This window comes from Tupaia chinensis, unplaced genomic scaffold (genome assembly GCF_000334495.1).
Source record: "Tupaia chinensis unplaced genomic scaffold, TupChi_1.0 Scaffold143796_1, whole genome shotgun sequence".
Lineage (NCBI taxonomy): Eukaryota > Metazoa > Chordata > Mammalia > Scandentia > Tupaiidae > Tupaia > Tupaia belangeri.
In genome coordinates, this window is record NW_006203646.1 from 4,643,911 (window position 1) to 4,659,215 (window position 15,305).

Below are 15,305 nucleotides of genomic sequence, written 5' to 3' on the forward strand. Positions count from 1 at the left end.
CAGCATGACCACACTCCATGAAGGGTGCTTTCCATCTCTATCTCTCTCTTCCCCGCCATGCCTCTCTGGTGAGCACATGTGTCCTATGGCAGTAGTAATTTTTGTTTTTAAGAGATTTTTTGCTATACATCACGTGTGCTTGCTGGAGAGACAGAGAGAGAGAAGAGAGAGAAACACAAAGTGAGAAGTCACTTCCTAAGGGAGATAGCCGCATCAAAATCTCTTCTCTTCCATTCTCCTCTTGGGGTTTTGGGCGCACACACACATGCACCCAGACCAGCATGAGTTTCAAGTTATCGGGTCTGGGACTCAAACTGGTCAACTCTGTGAGAGTCCAGTGATACCATCATTACACCATCTGCTGGTCTTTGGAGCGAGGGTCTGAGATGGCTTCTAAATTTTACTTTCCCGTAACTAGGTTGTACCCACTTAAGTGTGCAAGTATTTTTTAAAAGTACTAAATGGGGTCAGCAGGTGGCATGGTGGTTAAGGTGTTGGATTCCCACATGGCTGACCACAGTTCCAGCCCTGGACCTGGAAATCTTGAAAATCACACCGGGCACTTGTGTGTATGGCCAAAACCCTTAGAGGAGAATGGAGGAGAAGGGACTGTGGTGTGGCCATCCCCCCCACCCCGGGTGTCTCTGTCTCACTCTGGTAAGCACATACATCCTATGGAAAAAAAAGGTAATACATGTTTATAGCAATAACAATAATTTAGGATAAAAACTAAAACTCAAGAAATTCTTCTTTCCTGCCTTTGCCCCTCAACACACTCTATAGAGGTATAACTACTCTTGTTATTACTTTTATAACAAAACTAACAAACACGTAGCCTTACATGAGAAAAGTTAATATGCCAGAACATAAAAGCATCTGGAAGAATATCCTTTGGAATAGGGATAGCGTTATCTCAGTGTGACAATATAGTTTTTGTTTTCTTCTTTCTGATTCTCTTGGTTTTCTATGAATGAATTTATTTCAACTATGTGATAAGAAAAACAAAATTGGAGAAAAGGGGACTATAACTGCAAGAGGAAGTAGGAGAGAGGGGGTGAGATGTATGTATGAAACTATTAAACGACAACAAAAAATGTCCTCACCAAAACAGTCTGCTAAGTTGAGTTGAGCATCCCTTAAGGATCTTTGAACTCTGAGTCACATCTGGTTCTGGTCCCAGTTCCTGCACTAGCTTTAACCTCGAGAAGGTCAGGTTCCCCTCTGGGCCCCCATTGTTCCAGCTGCGAAATGTAGTGTTGCACTGTATCGGTGATTCTCCACAGGGTGAGGTCTTGTCCTCCAAAGGAATGTCAGGCAATAGCTGGAGATATTTCTGGTTGTTACAGCTGGGAAGGGTGCTACTGCCATCTGGTGGGTCAGCTCAACACCTGACAAGGCACAGGACACCCACCCTCTGCAAAGGAATAGTTGGCTAGCCCAGTATATGTGGAGATGAGGTTGAGAAACTTGCCCGTGACAGCCTCTGTCGTTCCCATCTGAGTCTAGGTCTAGATTTTCTTAATTCCTGCAAGGGCAGTGATATTCTCGAACCACTGACCAGGTTATCATTGTTGCCCACTCTATCATCGGGAGGAGAGAAGAAATGACAAGAGCATTTTCTTTTTCTTTTTCTTTTTTTTTAATTTTTCAACTACTTCTCCTTACCTTGGGGCTTTTCTTTCACTTGCTAATTTCAGAAGCCATTTTAAAGCTGAGCTGTGTCCTGGCATAGCATGCCAAGTGTTTTTCATTTTTTACGTGTAAAAAAAATTTATTTCTCTTTTCTTAGTAGTATTTTTTCTAGTTTTTGTTTCTGGTTTTTTGTTTTGTTTTGTTTTGTTTTGTCCTTACTTTCCCACTCTAAGCTTCACTCTCGACACACTGAATGTCTAGATAGGCCTAGGTGCACGGTAGCCAAACATCTATATTTTTAGAGACATTGATATCCTCGATGCTTATTGAACTTCCTGCTTTAAGGAAGAAATTTCTTTTTATAAATCTGAACTGCTAATCTCTTTCTGTGGATACCCCATTGTGAAGCATAGTGGAGGAGAGATTTTTGTCAAAGAATGACCAGAAACCACCGCAGAAGCACAAGAAACATGAGAAACCAAGAAAATATCTCTCCTTTAAGGGAAAAAGAACAATCTCTCATCACCCACAGACAGTACAGTAGAACTTGTGGAAATGTCTGATAGAGAATTCAGAATATTCATAGTGACAAAACTAAAATGAAGTACAAGAGCTGAGAGATACTGAACTCCAGAAGGTGCAGATAAAAAGAGAAAATGTGTTCCAGGAGGTGAGGAAGTTCTTCCATGATCTGAAAGAGGAAATATATACCATAAAAAAGAATCAAATGGAGCTATTAGAGATGAAGGCTGCCATTCAGGAAATCAAAACGTCCCTTGAAAGTATTAAAAGCAGATTAGTCCATGCAGAAAATCAAATCTTGGATGTTGAAGACAAAATCTCTGATCTAGAAAAAACAACCAAAAATCTGAGAAAATAACCAAAAAAAAAAAAAATGAGAATACTATACGAGAAATACTAGACAGCATTAAGTGCCCAAACATCCAAATTATTGGTATCCCAGAAGGTGAGGAAACTAGTAAGGGCTTTGATAATCTATTCCATGAAATCCTGCAAAACTTTCCAAACCTAGAGAAGCATTCAAATATTCAGACCCAAGAAGTACAAAGGACCCCTAATAGAATCAACCCAAGAAGATCTCCGAGGCACAGCATAGCCAGACTGACTAAATCTACAAAGACAAGATACTAAAATCGGCAAGAGAGAAACTTCAGGTTACTTATAAAGGTTATCCAATCAGGCTAATCTCAGACCTCTCATCAGAAACAATGCAAGCAAGGAAAGAATGGGAAAATGTATTCAAAGTGTTAAGTGTAAAACAATTTCAACCAAGAATACTATACCCAGCAAGATTATCTTTCATATGGAAAGAAAGGATAAAAACATTCTCAGATAAACAAGACCTGAAAGAACTTGCCAATAGCAGGTCCACTCTTCAAGAAGTTCTGGAAGGAGTGCTCTACCAGGAAAACTAAAGATACATACAGAAATCAGAGAACAAAAGGCAATCAAGAAAATGACAAACTTAGTGCTAGGGACAAGAAATATCAATAATAACGTTGAATGTTAATTTTCAGGATTTAAACGCAGAGATTGTACCACAGTAACACTGTATATTCAACTGAAGAGAGTTCGAACATAAGATTGAAGTGACGAAATAGAATTTTATGACTGTTGAGTAAAACATTAATAATTTTTTATTATGCTTTATTATCCCAATTTAAGCATTTCACTTTCTTTTGAGTTGCTGATAGGTTCAACAATTTGTTAAAATATATTTCTTGTTTGTTTCTTTAAATAGAAACGTAAACTTTTCTGTCCCCTCTGGAATTGTAAAATATCTGGGAGCATTCTTATTTTGTGGCAGAAGGGTTATTTGCATAAGTTTAATAATGCTTGTTGCATTGAATCAGAAATTGGAAATACTGGGAACCAGCAGTTAGCGTAATGGCTATGTCGCTGGACTCCCACGTAGTTGACCACGGTTCGCGTCCCGGACCCAGTGGCTTAAAACTCACGCCGGCTACGTGTGCGTGCGTGCGTGCTCAAGATCCCGAGAGGAGAATGGAGGAGAAGGGATTGTGGTGTGACCATCCTCCCTGGGGGGTGATTTCTCACTTTCTGTCTCTATGTCTCTGTCTGTCTGTCTGGCGAGTGCACGCGCCCTATAGCAAAAACCTCTCCAAAAAAAAAAAAAAAAGAAAGAAAGAAATTGGAAATACTCATTATTGGACAGGGCTTTGATTGGAATGTCATACCTGAAGATTAATCAGAAAACTATGGAACTAAGGTAGATCTCAAGTAAGCCAACAGAAGCCTGACACCAAAGATGGCCTGGCACCATAAATAGTTCTGCCTGGCAGAGAGGCTTAGAGGAGATATATGAAAGAATTTATAATATAAAATAACCTGGACTTTTCCAGCCCAGCATTGTAATCTGTAGAGATTGTGAAAGAGCAACCACCCCAGAGGATTATCTTGAGAAAAACTTTGAAGGAAGAAAAAGAGACTGATCTTAGCTAGCAGATGGTCTATCACAGAATACTTGGTAGACAGGGCTCAATTGAGAAAGTTTATGTGTGACTTGTGTGCTGGGCATTTGCTTTTCAACAATTTGAGTAGGTGACATGCAAGTATCTTCTCAAAAATATTTAAAACCATACTGTCTCTGTTGTTATAGTGTTACAAACAAAATTATACAAAATTATAAGAAATATTTTGAATATTATCTTTAAAATTCAGTATTTTGAAATTTTGAAAGTTGTTTAATAACTGTCAAGAAATATGCAATATGAGCAAAAATTTTTTGATATGTAAAGTAAATGTTTGTGGGAAAATGCAAAAATAAATAAATAAATGAAAAAAGAAAAAAAAAAAAAGAAGTGAAATGGATTTAGCTGCCAAATACAATAGTTTGACATTTTATTGGGTCCTTGGATTTGAATAAATCAATCCAACAATGAAATATATTTTGGGGAGGAAAACAAAAAAGAAGACTGCATGTTCCACAGATGTCTCTATGGACAGCCGTTCAACTCTTTTCTTTTTTTCTTTCTGTCTTTTTTTTAACTCCTCTTCAATGAAAACAACCCACTTAAACTGGAATAGTATAGTTAAAGCCCCTCATAAAAGGAAGTGCTAACGGGTACACTCAGGAAGGAGGCTTCAGGGAGGCTGAAGGAGGCTCCCCACCTCCACTCCTCTCCTCTCACCACTGAGGCCTTTCAGCAGTTTCTTGACTTCTGAAGGCTAAGTTGCTATAGCAACCCAGGCCCACTGAACCATGTTAAAAACCTGTTATCCGAAGAGGGACAATTAGCTGTCTGGAGAGTCCATTTATAGGGAGTAAGAGAGAGGCAATCGTTCCTCACAGACCAACACAGGCCTCCTTTCAGAGCTTCTTAGGTGAGTAAGGCTGGTCCAAGCCCCTCCTAAGGGATAAGGACACTGAGGATTGGAACAAATAGGCTCACCCCAGCCCATACGCACACTTAGAGCAGAAGGATCCTTTTTGGCTCTTACTCTTATACCTTCTCTTCGCTCTGTCTTTGCTCCATCTCCTTCCTTCCCCTTCCCCAATGTTCTGTGTGCCTACTGCCTCCAAGATGACCCCTGGATGCAAACAGCTTTCTCCTTCACTCACTTTTCAGTGGTTTCTTCTAATAGAGCCTTTGAGGAAAAGTCAATCAAATCCCTCCCTCTCCTGCAGAAACCCTAGTGACCTACTGCCAAGCACCTTTCCCCATCACTGTCCCCTTTGCGTTTCCACTCCAGCTCACTTCGGGGTTCCCTCCTGTTTCTGAAAGACATCAGGTTTTGTCCTCTCCAAAAACAGCATGCCCCCCCCAACACTGCCCTGTCCATCAATCCTATTCACAGCATGTATCACCATCTGCAATCACAGTCTTACTCGTGGCCAGTTATCCTTGATCCAGCACAGCACCTGGCAAGGAGTGGGCTCGGAACAGTGTTTGCCGAACGAGTGTACAGAAGGATGAATGGATGCAGAAAGAGATTTCTCCTGCATCCTGAGTCGTGCAACATCCCAGAGTGCCAGCATTCTCCATTTCATTCTAGAGCTCTAGGATGTACAACCTCCCTCTACACCTGTAGAAATGACCACGGAGGGCACCACCCATAGAGAGCAGAGACAGAATGGAAGAATGGAGTGTGTCAAGGAAGAATGTGAACACGCCTCTGAGAATAAACCAGGAATGCGGCCAATACAGACAAAAGATCACACGGGAAGACGAGTGGGCTGGTTCGCTGTGTCCCCAGGGTGGGCGTACAGGGAGATACGCTTTTTGCTCATCATAATAACTACTATCAATTATTTAGTTCTTATTGCTTGCACTTCACATATATTATTTCTCTTCAGCCTTCAAACTATTCTGCAGGGTTAAGTTATTGTCTCCCAACACAAAAAATGAGAACTGCATGCTCTTCTCTTGGCCTGGAACAGTTTCACAAGGCAAATTCCTGCTCATTCTCCAGGCCATTTCCTCAGCAAAGTCCTCCCTCACTCCCAAGATCACATCGAGTTCCTGTTTTATGTTCCCACCAGACCCTTCCCTCAGCCCTCATAGTACTTGCTGTGGTTGGGAACACATCACTGCTGGGTAAGGAACAGAGGCAGGAACTGGTTACTGCTGCATCTCCCAGCACCGTGTCTGGCCTATGGGACAGCTGGTGAACAGAGGAACTGGGACAGCAGCCCAGGTCTGCCTGACTCCCAGGCCAGTGCTCCTTCCAGCATTCTAACAGTCAGAGCTATCTGAAAGTGGACCAGGAGAGCACAGATTGATGCCGCAGGGCTATCTGGGCAGGGTGTGGTATTGTGGCCTCAATATCAGGTTGGCATGTGAGGGTCTCTTCCACTGTGGAGGCACCCCAATTCCTTTGTGCTTGGAACTTACCAGAGCTTGCTCTATGAGGAGGCAGAACAGGATGGCATTGCCCACTTCCCTCAGGCTCTGGAACACATCTGTTTTGAGCTCAGCATACTCAATGATGTCCTTCAGCTGGTGGTGGAAGAACTCCAGGATCCCTGGAGATGAATGAGATGGTCAGTGGGAAGTAGGCAGTGCTCAGCAGGTTCACTAGAGGCGTCCACTGAGTAGCAGCTCTGGACTCGACTCTGGGAGAGTAGAAAGCCCAACCATACATCCCTCTATTGGTAGGCCCAGGGCTCAAATGGTTTTTTAGAACAAAACAAACACATTTCCCAGCACTTCCCAACTGTTGCCTAAATTCTTGATAACAACAAATATTTCTGTATGGGTGTTAGATATTGTGCTAAGCACTTTATCTGTAATATCTCATTTAATACTCATAATGACAGCAGAAACTAGGCACTACTAACCTGTTTTCAGGGAAGGTAAATGGCAAGCTCACAGTTGCACAGCTAATAAGTGAGACAGCTGGGATTGAATGCCAGAGTTTTTGGACCCATCCCTTCCCTATTCTGAGTCACGCTGACCCAATGTCATGATATTATTGACCCAGCCATGATGCCAGGTCTTGATGTCTAAAAACCTGATATCATAATTTTTGGAGAAAAAAAAAACAAACACAAACATCAGGCACTAAAGTCCAAGTCTCCATCTTTCCCCCATTCCCCCTATATTTAGTCCATTCACTCTTAGAGAAGGAAAGAAATATTTTTCTGGCCCAGAAGTTGGGTGGCAAAAATGCCTGTTTCTTGACTCTCCTTAGACATGGCACTGCCACCTGGCCATCATCTTCCTCCAAATGGGCACAGGGAGGAAGTTCTAGAAGTGCTGAGATACTAAAGACCTTTACAAGGAAACTGTGCTGTTCACTATTTTAACACACACATTTGCAGCCCCTTTTCAGCTTCTCAGTACCCAACATCCATTTCCACTGATGGAAGATGAAGCTAAAAGGATTATAGGTGATCCAGCAGGCGGAGTGGTAATCAAGTTGCTGGACTCCCACATGGCTGACCAGGGTTCGAGTCCCAGACCTGGCAGCTTGCTTTCTCACTTTCCCTCTCTGTCTCTTGCTGGTGAGCATACATGCCCTATACCAAATTAAATAATAAATAAATACATAAATAATTCTTAAAAGAAAAAAAAAGATTTCAAGCTATCTCACTGGTGGCAGAGAAGGGATACAAAGCCAGCTCTGGCACAGTAGAGAAGCCAGTACTGCAGGGTGAATGACTGCATCCCCCACCCCACCATGGATGAGGCACCAACCTGGGGAGCCATATTCATGCCGTGGTAAGCGACATATCTTGGGCATCACCTCTATCAGCGTCTTCACGTACTGGAGGATGGTTCCCTGGAGCTAACAAAAGCAGAGTACATGTGAGTGGCTAGTACCTCGATGGCCTGAGAGCTGGACTACTGGGCCATGGATGCTCTGTTGTGCCCTGTGGCTAGGCCATTGCTCCCTGAGAGGAGAGAGCAGGTTGTTTCCTAAAGGTGGGGGATAGCCCCAATCTCCTTTTTCAGAGAAAATGGGCCTTCAAAAGACAGAAAAGGGAGCTCTCCCATTATTCCCTGGGGCTTATAGACTTCACAAAGGGCACATTTCAAGAAAGCATGGGTTCCTTCTTGGGGCTGGGTATACTTAACATAAGATCCAGACCAAGGACTAAAATGAAATGGGCCCAGATGAGATACACTATCTAATTTAAGTACAAGGAATCCATGGTACATTTATCTCTCCTATGTTCAAGGCAGACATCATCAATCAATGACCGTATTTCCCTGTTTTACTCTAGCTTCACAATCTTGAACACCCACAGATCCACATAGCTGCTGCCAAAGAACTGGAGTTAGCAGGCGAATCCTGTTTGCTATTCCTGAACTGATTATATATCATTTCTCTTTTGTCACCTCCAATTTTCAGGGAAGTCTTATATAGATGTTTTGATCTTGCATTAGCAGTGTTTTTGGAAACTAAATAAAGACTCACGTGGCCATACTTGGTGCAGACACAGAATGGTGGTGAAGAGATACAATGGTAAGGGATACAGAATTCCTTGAAGACAGTGCGGTATTGGTAGAGGTGTTTAGCAAGGAATCCCAAGGGGAAAACATGCTGATTGATTATGGATGTCTGCCACGGGCATGGGAGTATAAAATGGCAGCACATGCCATGCCCCTTGTTCCAGCTAGATAAAACAGTACAGGTGGGGAGTATGTGTCGTCATTAGCAGCCCTTGAAGGTCAAAATCAGGATGGCTGAGTTCAGTCAAAAAATACAAGGAGGGAGTTCAGAGTCAGAAAAAGCAGAAAAAGGGAGGCAAAGCCACCAGTCCAAAAGCTCAGAGAGAGAAAGAGAACGGGACAGGTAGAACAAGCAAGAAATAAAGGCAAAGGATTCTGGGTGATCTCTACAGGCAGAGCTTGACCACTGGGGATTTGTGTATAAAGACCAAGTAAAAGTGGAAGCAAATCTCATTTATATCATTCTCCCTCACCCTCTATCCCTGTCTTACCTGCACAACCCAGAGTGCATCGAAGCCTTTCTTACCAAGCTCTTGACAATCTTCAGCAGTTCTTCCATGACCACCGCAATGCCCTGGTAACCCAGGAGTCTGCAGATTGTCTTAAAGTGAGGGGGCCCCACGAAGTTCCTGTAGGAGCTGTAGATGTGGCTGTAGGCAATGTTGAGAGGCTGGAAAACAAAGGTTGTGGCACAGTAGGTGGCTGAGTTCTCAATGAACGCAGGCCTGCTTGTCCTGGTAGATGTTTTGCTGATAGAAGGGATGGGAACCTGACATCACCAGTGAGCCCTCAGTGAGGACTCTGTGAAGATATCTGCACGATGTTGGCCATGGTGAGAAGTGTGGTCAGTAACCACAGGATAGACCAAGGGTCACTAGACAGAGCAGCTGCTCCCTAGCAGAAGAGGAGAAAGCCCTCCCGGGCAAATATCTCTTTTGCGGGAAGGGACTCCTACTACCCATTACTATCCACACACAAACTAGATTTTTCAAAATTGACCCACAGGGCAGGGATAGAACAGCTGATTTTCTTTCTCTAAAGGGATTTCTGGTACTAGAAATCGGTAGGAAGAACTATGTGAAAACTCAGTAGCTGATTGAAGCTCACCTTCTTTCTCCTACTAGGGGTTTTTTGCATCTATGACACTGTGGGGTCCTGAGAAACAATAGGCCTGTCTGACAATATATGCCAAAATACAGGGCCCTAAATTGGTCTCACTTAGTGAGACTGTAAAAGTTATCACTGACTCTAATGCTCTATTTTTGAAATGCTGCTGTGTTTCATGTCAGGCTTTGTGAAGCCTTCCATGTGCATTTCCAGGTAATCTACATAACATATGTGTGGGATATGTACCATCCTTAGCCCCATTTCCCAGATGAGGGAACTCAGGCTCGTGGTAAATTGCTTGCTTAAGGTCACAGTTTGTTGATAACTGAGCCCTGAATTGAATAAGGTATGGCTGATTCCAAAGCCCATATTCTAACTATAAAGTACACTTTGAAAGTAAAGTTCTTATATAAACCATCTTCATTTTTCAAGATAAGGTTTCATAGCAAAACGTAGTTCTGAGTGTAGTTTTCCCACCTGAAATTGCAACAGTCTTGTACAAGAACATGCAAATGTGTGAAGGACACATCTAATATTCTATGAGCTGAATTTCTCCATTAGTTGACGAAGTAGAAGTTATACACAAACTAAGCAGGAACTATAATGGTGCTTCTGAAGGACTGCAAGGTTCTCAACTCACTTTGGAGTCATCAAGGGAAGATGGATTATCCTAAACTTTGTAAAACAAGCATCACAATTATAGTATCCTCTTATACAAGGATACACAAAGAGCACAATTAGAGTTCCACTAATAACAAGGATTCGTGAAGAATTAGAACACCCACTCATTCCCCAGGTTGAATAATAGTTCATTTGGTAAACTTGTGCCTACAGACTGGGGAGTCTGGAATGTGAGAAAGACCTTGTTCTGTACTCAATACTGAGCAGCTGTCTGGGTAAACCCTGCCTGAACCTAGAGGGAAGATAAATTTCTGTGGTTTCTAAATGCTAAATGTATGCCTAGGAACGATGCATGTAGGAAGGGAAACATAACTGTCTTAAAAGCATGAGATTTACCAGAGTCAATGTTCAGCAAATCCTGGCATTATTGAGTCTGATTTAGCCAAACTTAGGGCAGGCCATGTAATTTTCTACGTGTGGAGCAAATCTACTTTCGTGTCTCTATAACAGGGCTGGAACTAGCGAGAGGGAAGGAAGACGTGTAGTACACAAAATGCTAGCTGGTGCTTATTCTGCTGAGGGCAACTTCATTTTGGACCTATTACCCAAGCCCTATTCTGTATTCTCCTGTTTCCTTCTTCAGAGGTGAGGAGTAATAACAAACACCAATCACAGCATGAGTTATGTCTGGTAGGGGAAGGGGACTGTCTGGAAAGGGGTATGAGAGAACTTTCTAGGGTGATGGAAAAATGCTATCATCTTGACTGAGTAGCTGACTACATGGGTGTACAGACTTATCAAGACCCACAGAATTATATGCACATTTATAACCCATGCTTTATATATCAGGTGTTTGCGTCCTTCCTAAATTTATATGTTGACATCCTAACCCCCAGTGGGGTGGTATTAGGGAGTGGGGCCTTTGGAGGGTGATTAGGTTATGAGGATGGAACCCTCTTGAATGGTATTAAGTGTCATTATAAGACACAGGAGAACTTGCTCCCTCTCTCTGCTCTCTGCAATGGAGAATATAATGAGAAGATGGCCACCAGTCCTCCAGGAAGTGGGCCCCCACCAGGCACTGGATCTGCCGGCCCCTTGATCTTGGACTTCCAAACCTCTAGAACTGTGAGAAATTAAGTGTCTGTTGTTTAAGTCACCTAGTCTTAAACTGCTATTCTTAGTATAGTACTCTGAACTGACAAAGGCAATGTATTTTAATGTATATGATTATAGTTCAATAAAGTAAATAAAAAATCCCACTGGAATATGCATAGCTAATTTACTTCTCAATATTATTTTCAAAGATTAGAAAGCAGAACTATGCCTTGAATTTTCCCCTGAAGAGGGCTGTAGTTCAAACCTGTAGATAATATGGGTCAATGTGCTTCTGTCGTGAGGAGCATCTGACAAAGCTAATGGACTATCCTTGCAACTGCTCATTCCTTGCTCACCAAGGGCTAGGGCCCACCCCCCCTCTGGAAAGAACCAGAAAAGCTCTCAGCACACTCCTCTTGGTCCCTTTTACAAATACCCCATGAAAGAAATTTTGGGGAAGGGTAAGATTTAAATAGCTATCCCTGGAGGGGGAAAAAGTAGTCAGCTATTTATTCATCTATCTATCTATCTATCTATCTATCTATCTATCTATCTATCTATTATCTATCTCTGTATCTATCTATCTATCTATCTATCTATCTATCTATCTATCTATCTATCTATCTATTTTCCTCTCTGATTCTCTGACTTCTTTTCTTGCTTTGAATCTAGACGGTGGGCTCTGAAGTGAACATACCCGAGTTCAAATTCCAAGTCTGTAAATGTACTAGCTAGATGCTCTTAGACAAATTCCTAAACTCTCAAAGCCCTGGTGTATCCTTAGATATAAATGGCAAGTCCAAAAGAGTTGCTGGGAGATTTAAATGATATGACATATATGAAGCAGTTAGCATGATGCTTGGCACAATGGAAACACTCCCTGAAATAACAGCCATTTACATTACTTTGATAATTTGGTAAGCAAAACTAAGAAAATACAGCTTTCTGGTCCAAGTTCCTCCAGTAGCTTTGGCTACAGCTATTAATCTCTGAATGTGGAGAAAGGGGTGCACATGGAGGATATAATTGTATTCAACACGGTCTGAGTCTCCTAAGGAGATATGCAAAGCTCAGAGCTAGGACCAACTGATGAAATGTACAAAAATCCTGCAGATTTTCCTCAATATTAAGAACATTATAGGAGTCAGCAGGTGGTGTGGTGGTTAAAGCACTAGACTCCCACATAGCCAACCAGGGTTTGAGTCCCTGACCTGGTGGCTTGAAAATCACAGTGGGTACGTGTTTTGTGTGCACCCAAAATCCCAGGAAGAGAAAGGAAGAAAAGGGATTATGGTGTGGGCATCCCCCCCTAGGGGGGTGATTTCTCATTTTCTCTCTTACTGTCTCTCTCCAGTAAGAGCATGCCACTGTCTCTTTTCAGTGAGAGCATGCACCCTATGATGAAAATATTAAAAAACAAAAAACAGCAACAACAAAAAACCAAACCAGTATAAAAATGGGAGCTAATAACAGTCTGTGGTGGCTGGAGTCTCCCACCACTGCAAGTCTGTGAGTGCCTAGAGGTTCAGAAAAACCATGTAGGATTGTTAAAAAGTGAATCCTGCCTAGAACTAAAGGTTGAAATAGAAATGCTCTAGGGCTCCCTTCAGAGGAGCAAGTGCCGGTTATTCTTCTTGAATGTTTGGCCTTCTCAGCAATCTCTTAAACTCTACACCCACCATCAAGCTTCTGGTACCAAGTTTCCCCAATACTTCCTGGCAAGCACAGATAACTATATATTCCAACACATGAATATTTTCAGCAGATCTTCCCAGTTCTAGACAAAGGAGAATAATTTTAGAACTGTTTTACACAAGGGTTTAACAATCTCCCCTCAGACCCATTCAGTGCACTTAGGAGGCCTTTGGTTAATATTCCTGCATCAGTACTGGACTGTGGTGTGGACAGGAAGTTTAAGCCTCACTTGAAGGTCCAAGCTGCATTCCATGCAGGAAGGACCAACATGAAATAAACAGAATTCAAACCCTTCTTCTAAGAGAACCAGCCCTCCCATCCCCCCCCATTCCTCCCCAAATCCACCACATGCAGGCAAGAGGAAACACACACACATGCCAGAAAGTAAAAGTACATGCACACACACCCCCGGAGGGCACCCTTCTGACCTGCTGGCTCAATAGGAGGCTGGGCCCTATTGAGAAAATGTGGGAATAGGGGAGCCTGGGCATTTTCTGAGGTTTGGCAAAGAAAAACAGGAATGCAATATGACTTGAGACTTGAAACATTGGAATCTTACACAAATCTCTTAGACTGAACCAATTCTGCTAACTCACAACCAATATATAATGGAAAACTAATTATTATCCTAACTCTTTAGGATGACTCACTTAAAATCGGCTTATTTAAATCCATACTACACAAAATAGAGAAACTTTATGAAATCCCAAGAAATAAGTATTTTAGTTCAGAAATAAGAGCCATCTTATTACTGTATGACACAAATCTGCATTTTCTCAAAAAGCAAAACGGGCCCAACAGGTGGTGTGGTGGTTAAGGTGCTGGACTCCCACACAGTCAACCATGGTTTAAGTCCTGAATCTGGCAGCTTGCTTTCTCACTTTCCTTCCCTTTCTCTGTCCCTCTGGTGAGTGCATGTGCTCTACAGCAAATACAAAAAAAAAATGATAACAAATAAAATTAAATAAATATTTATTTAAGGAAATAAAAAAGCAAAACAGTATTATAAGGAGAGAAAAAAAATATAATGAATTTGATCTGGCAGATCCTGGGCACTACAAAATTATCTACAAATGGACTTTTAAAAAAATTGTAGTAACATATACATAACATAATATTTATTTTAACGCTTTTGGGTACTGAGTATGGACTTTTAATCATAAGAGCTCTATCTTTCGCCAGATGGTAAGCGCGACCAGCCACTTCAAACAATAAGGCCTATTTATTTGGCAAATTGAACTTGTAAGCAATTTGCATCTCTGCTCTCTGGAATCACAATGGCTGTTTTCAGAAATCCCAAGAGGAATTAAAACCATTTCGAATTTCTTGTTTTTGTTACAATTTCTCTAATGAACACAGGTCAGCCCACAAACACAAATACAGCTCTCTAACTTGGGTGGGAGACTGCAACTCAACTCTAAAATCCTTGCAAGTAAGAAAAGGGTAGACAAATATAACTGCAACATCATTCTTGTCAGGAAAGTCACATGGCAAGTTGGATGGTTCCAATGACTGATCAATCTTAAATGACAGGTTCAAATCCATTGCCAGAGTTTGAATAACACTGTGAATGTGGAAGCCAGCAGATAGCGTAATGGTTACATTGCTGGACTCTCATGTAGTGGACTGATGTTTCAGTCCTAGACCCAGAGGCTTAACTCACACTAGGCGCATATGCCCAAAATCCCAAGAGGAGAATGGAGAAGAAAGGATTGTGGTGTGGCCATCCCCCTCCAAGGGAGTGAGTGAGTTCTCTCTTTTTTTCTGTCTCTCTGGCAAGCACACATGCACTACAGCAAAAATCTCTCTCTCAAAAAAACAAAAAACAAAAAACTATAAATGTGTCTGTCCTGTCCTTCTCTTTTTAAGTTTGCTACAGAGAGAGCATGCTCACTATAGAGAGATGAGAGAGAGAGAGAGAGAGAGAGAGAGAGAGAGAGATGAAGTGAGAAATCACCTCCCAGAAAGGATGGCCACATTGCAATCCCTTCTACATTCTCAACTCAGGATTTTGAGCATGCACACAAACGTGCCTGACGTGTTTTTGAAGCCACCAGGTCTGTGACCTGACCTGCACTGTTGGCCGTGTAGGATTCAGCTGCCTTAACTGCCACACCACCCGCTGGCCCCTTTCTGATGTTTGGTGAGCTGTAGGGGCAGATCTCTAACATCACGGTGTCCTCAGCCTTCTCAGCTCAGAGGGTGAAAGAC

General features: G+C 42.2%; 1 protein-coding gene across 1 annotated transcript in view; it reads right to left on the reverse strand.

Annotated features, from left to right (window-relative positions):
- The window catches only part of CYFIP2 (cytoplasmic FMR1 interacting protein 2), a 164,630-nt gene that overhangs the window by 41,045 nt on the left and 108,280 nt on the right, over positions 1-15,305 (reverse strand). Inside the window, exons 25-27 of the mRNA XM_014582780.2 lie at positions 9,100-9,243; positions 7,815-7,905; positions 6,510-6,640 (exon numbers count right to left, since the gene is read on the reverse strand). Coding sequence (XP_014438266.1) covers positions 6,510-6,640; positions 7,815-7,905; positions 9,100-9,243 — 366 coding nt within the window. The remainder of the gene's footprint in view (positions 1-6,509; positions 6,641-7,814; positions 7,906-9,099; positions 9,244-15,305) is intronic.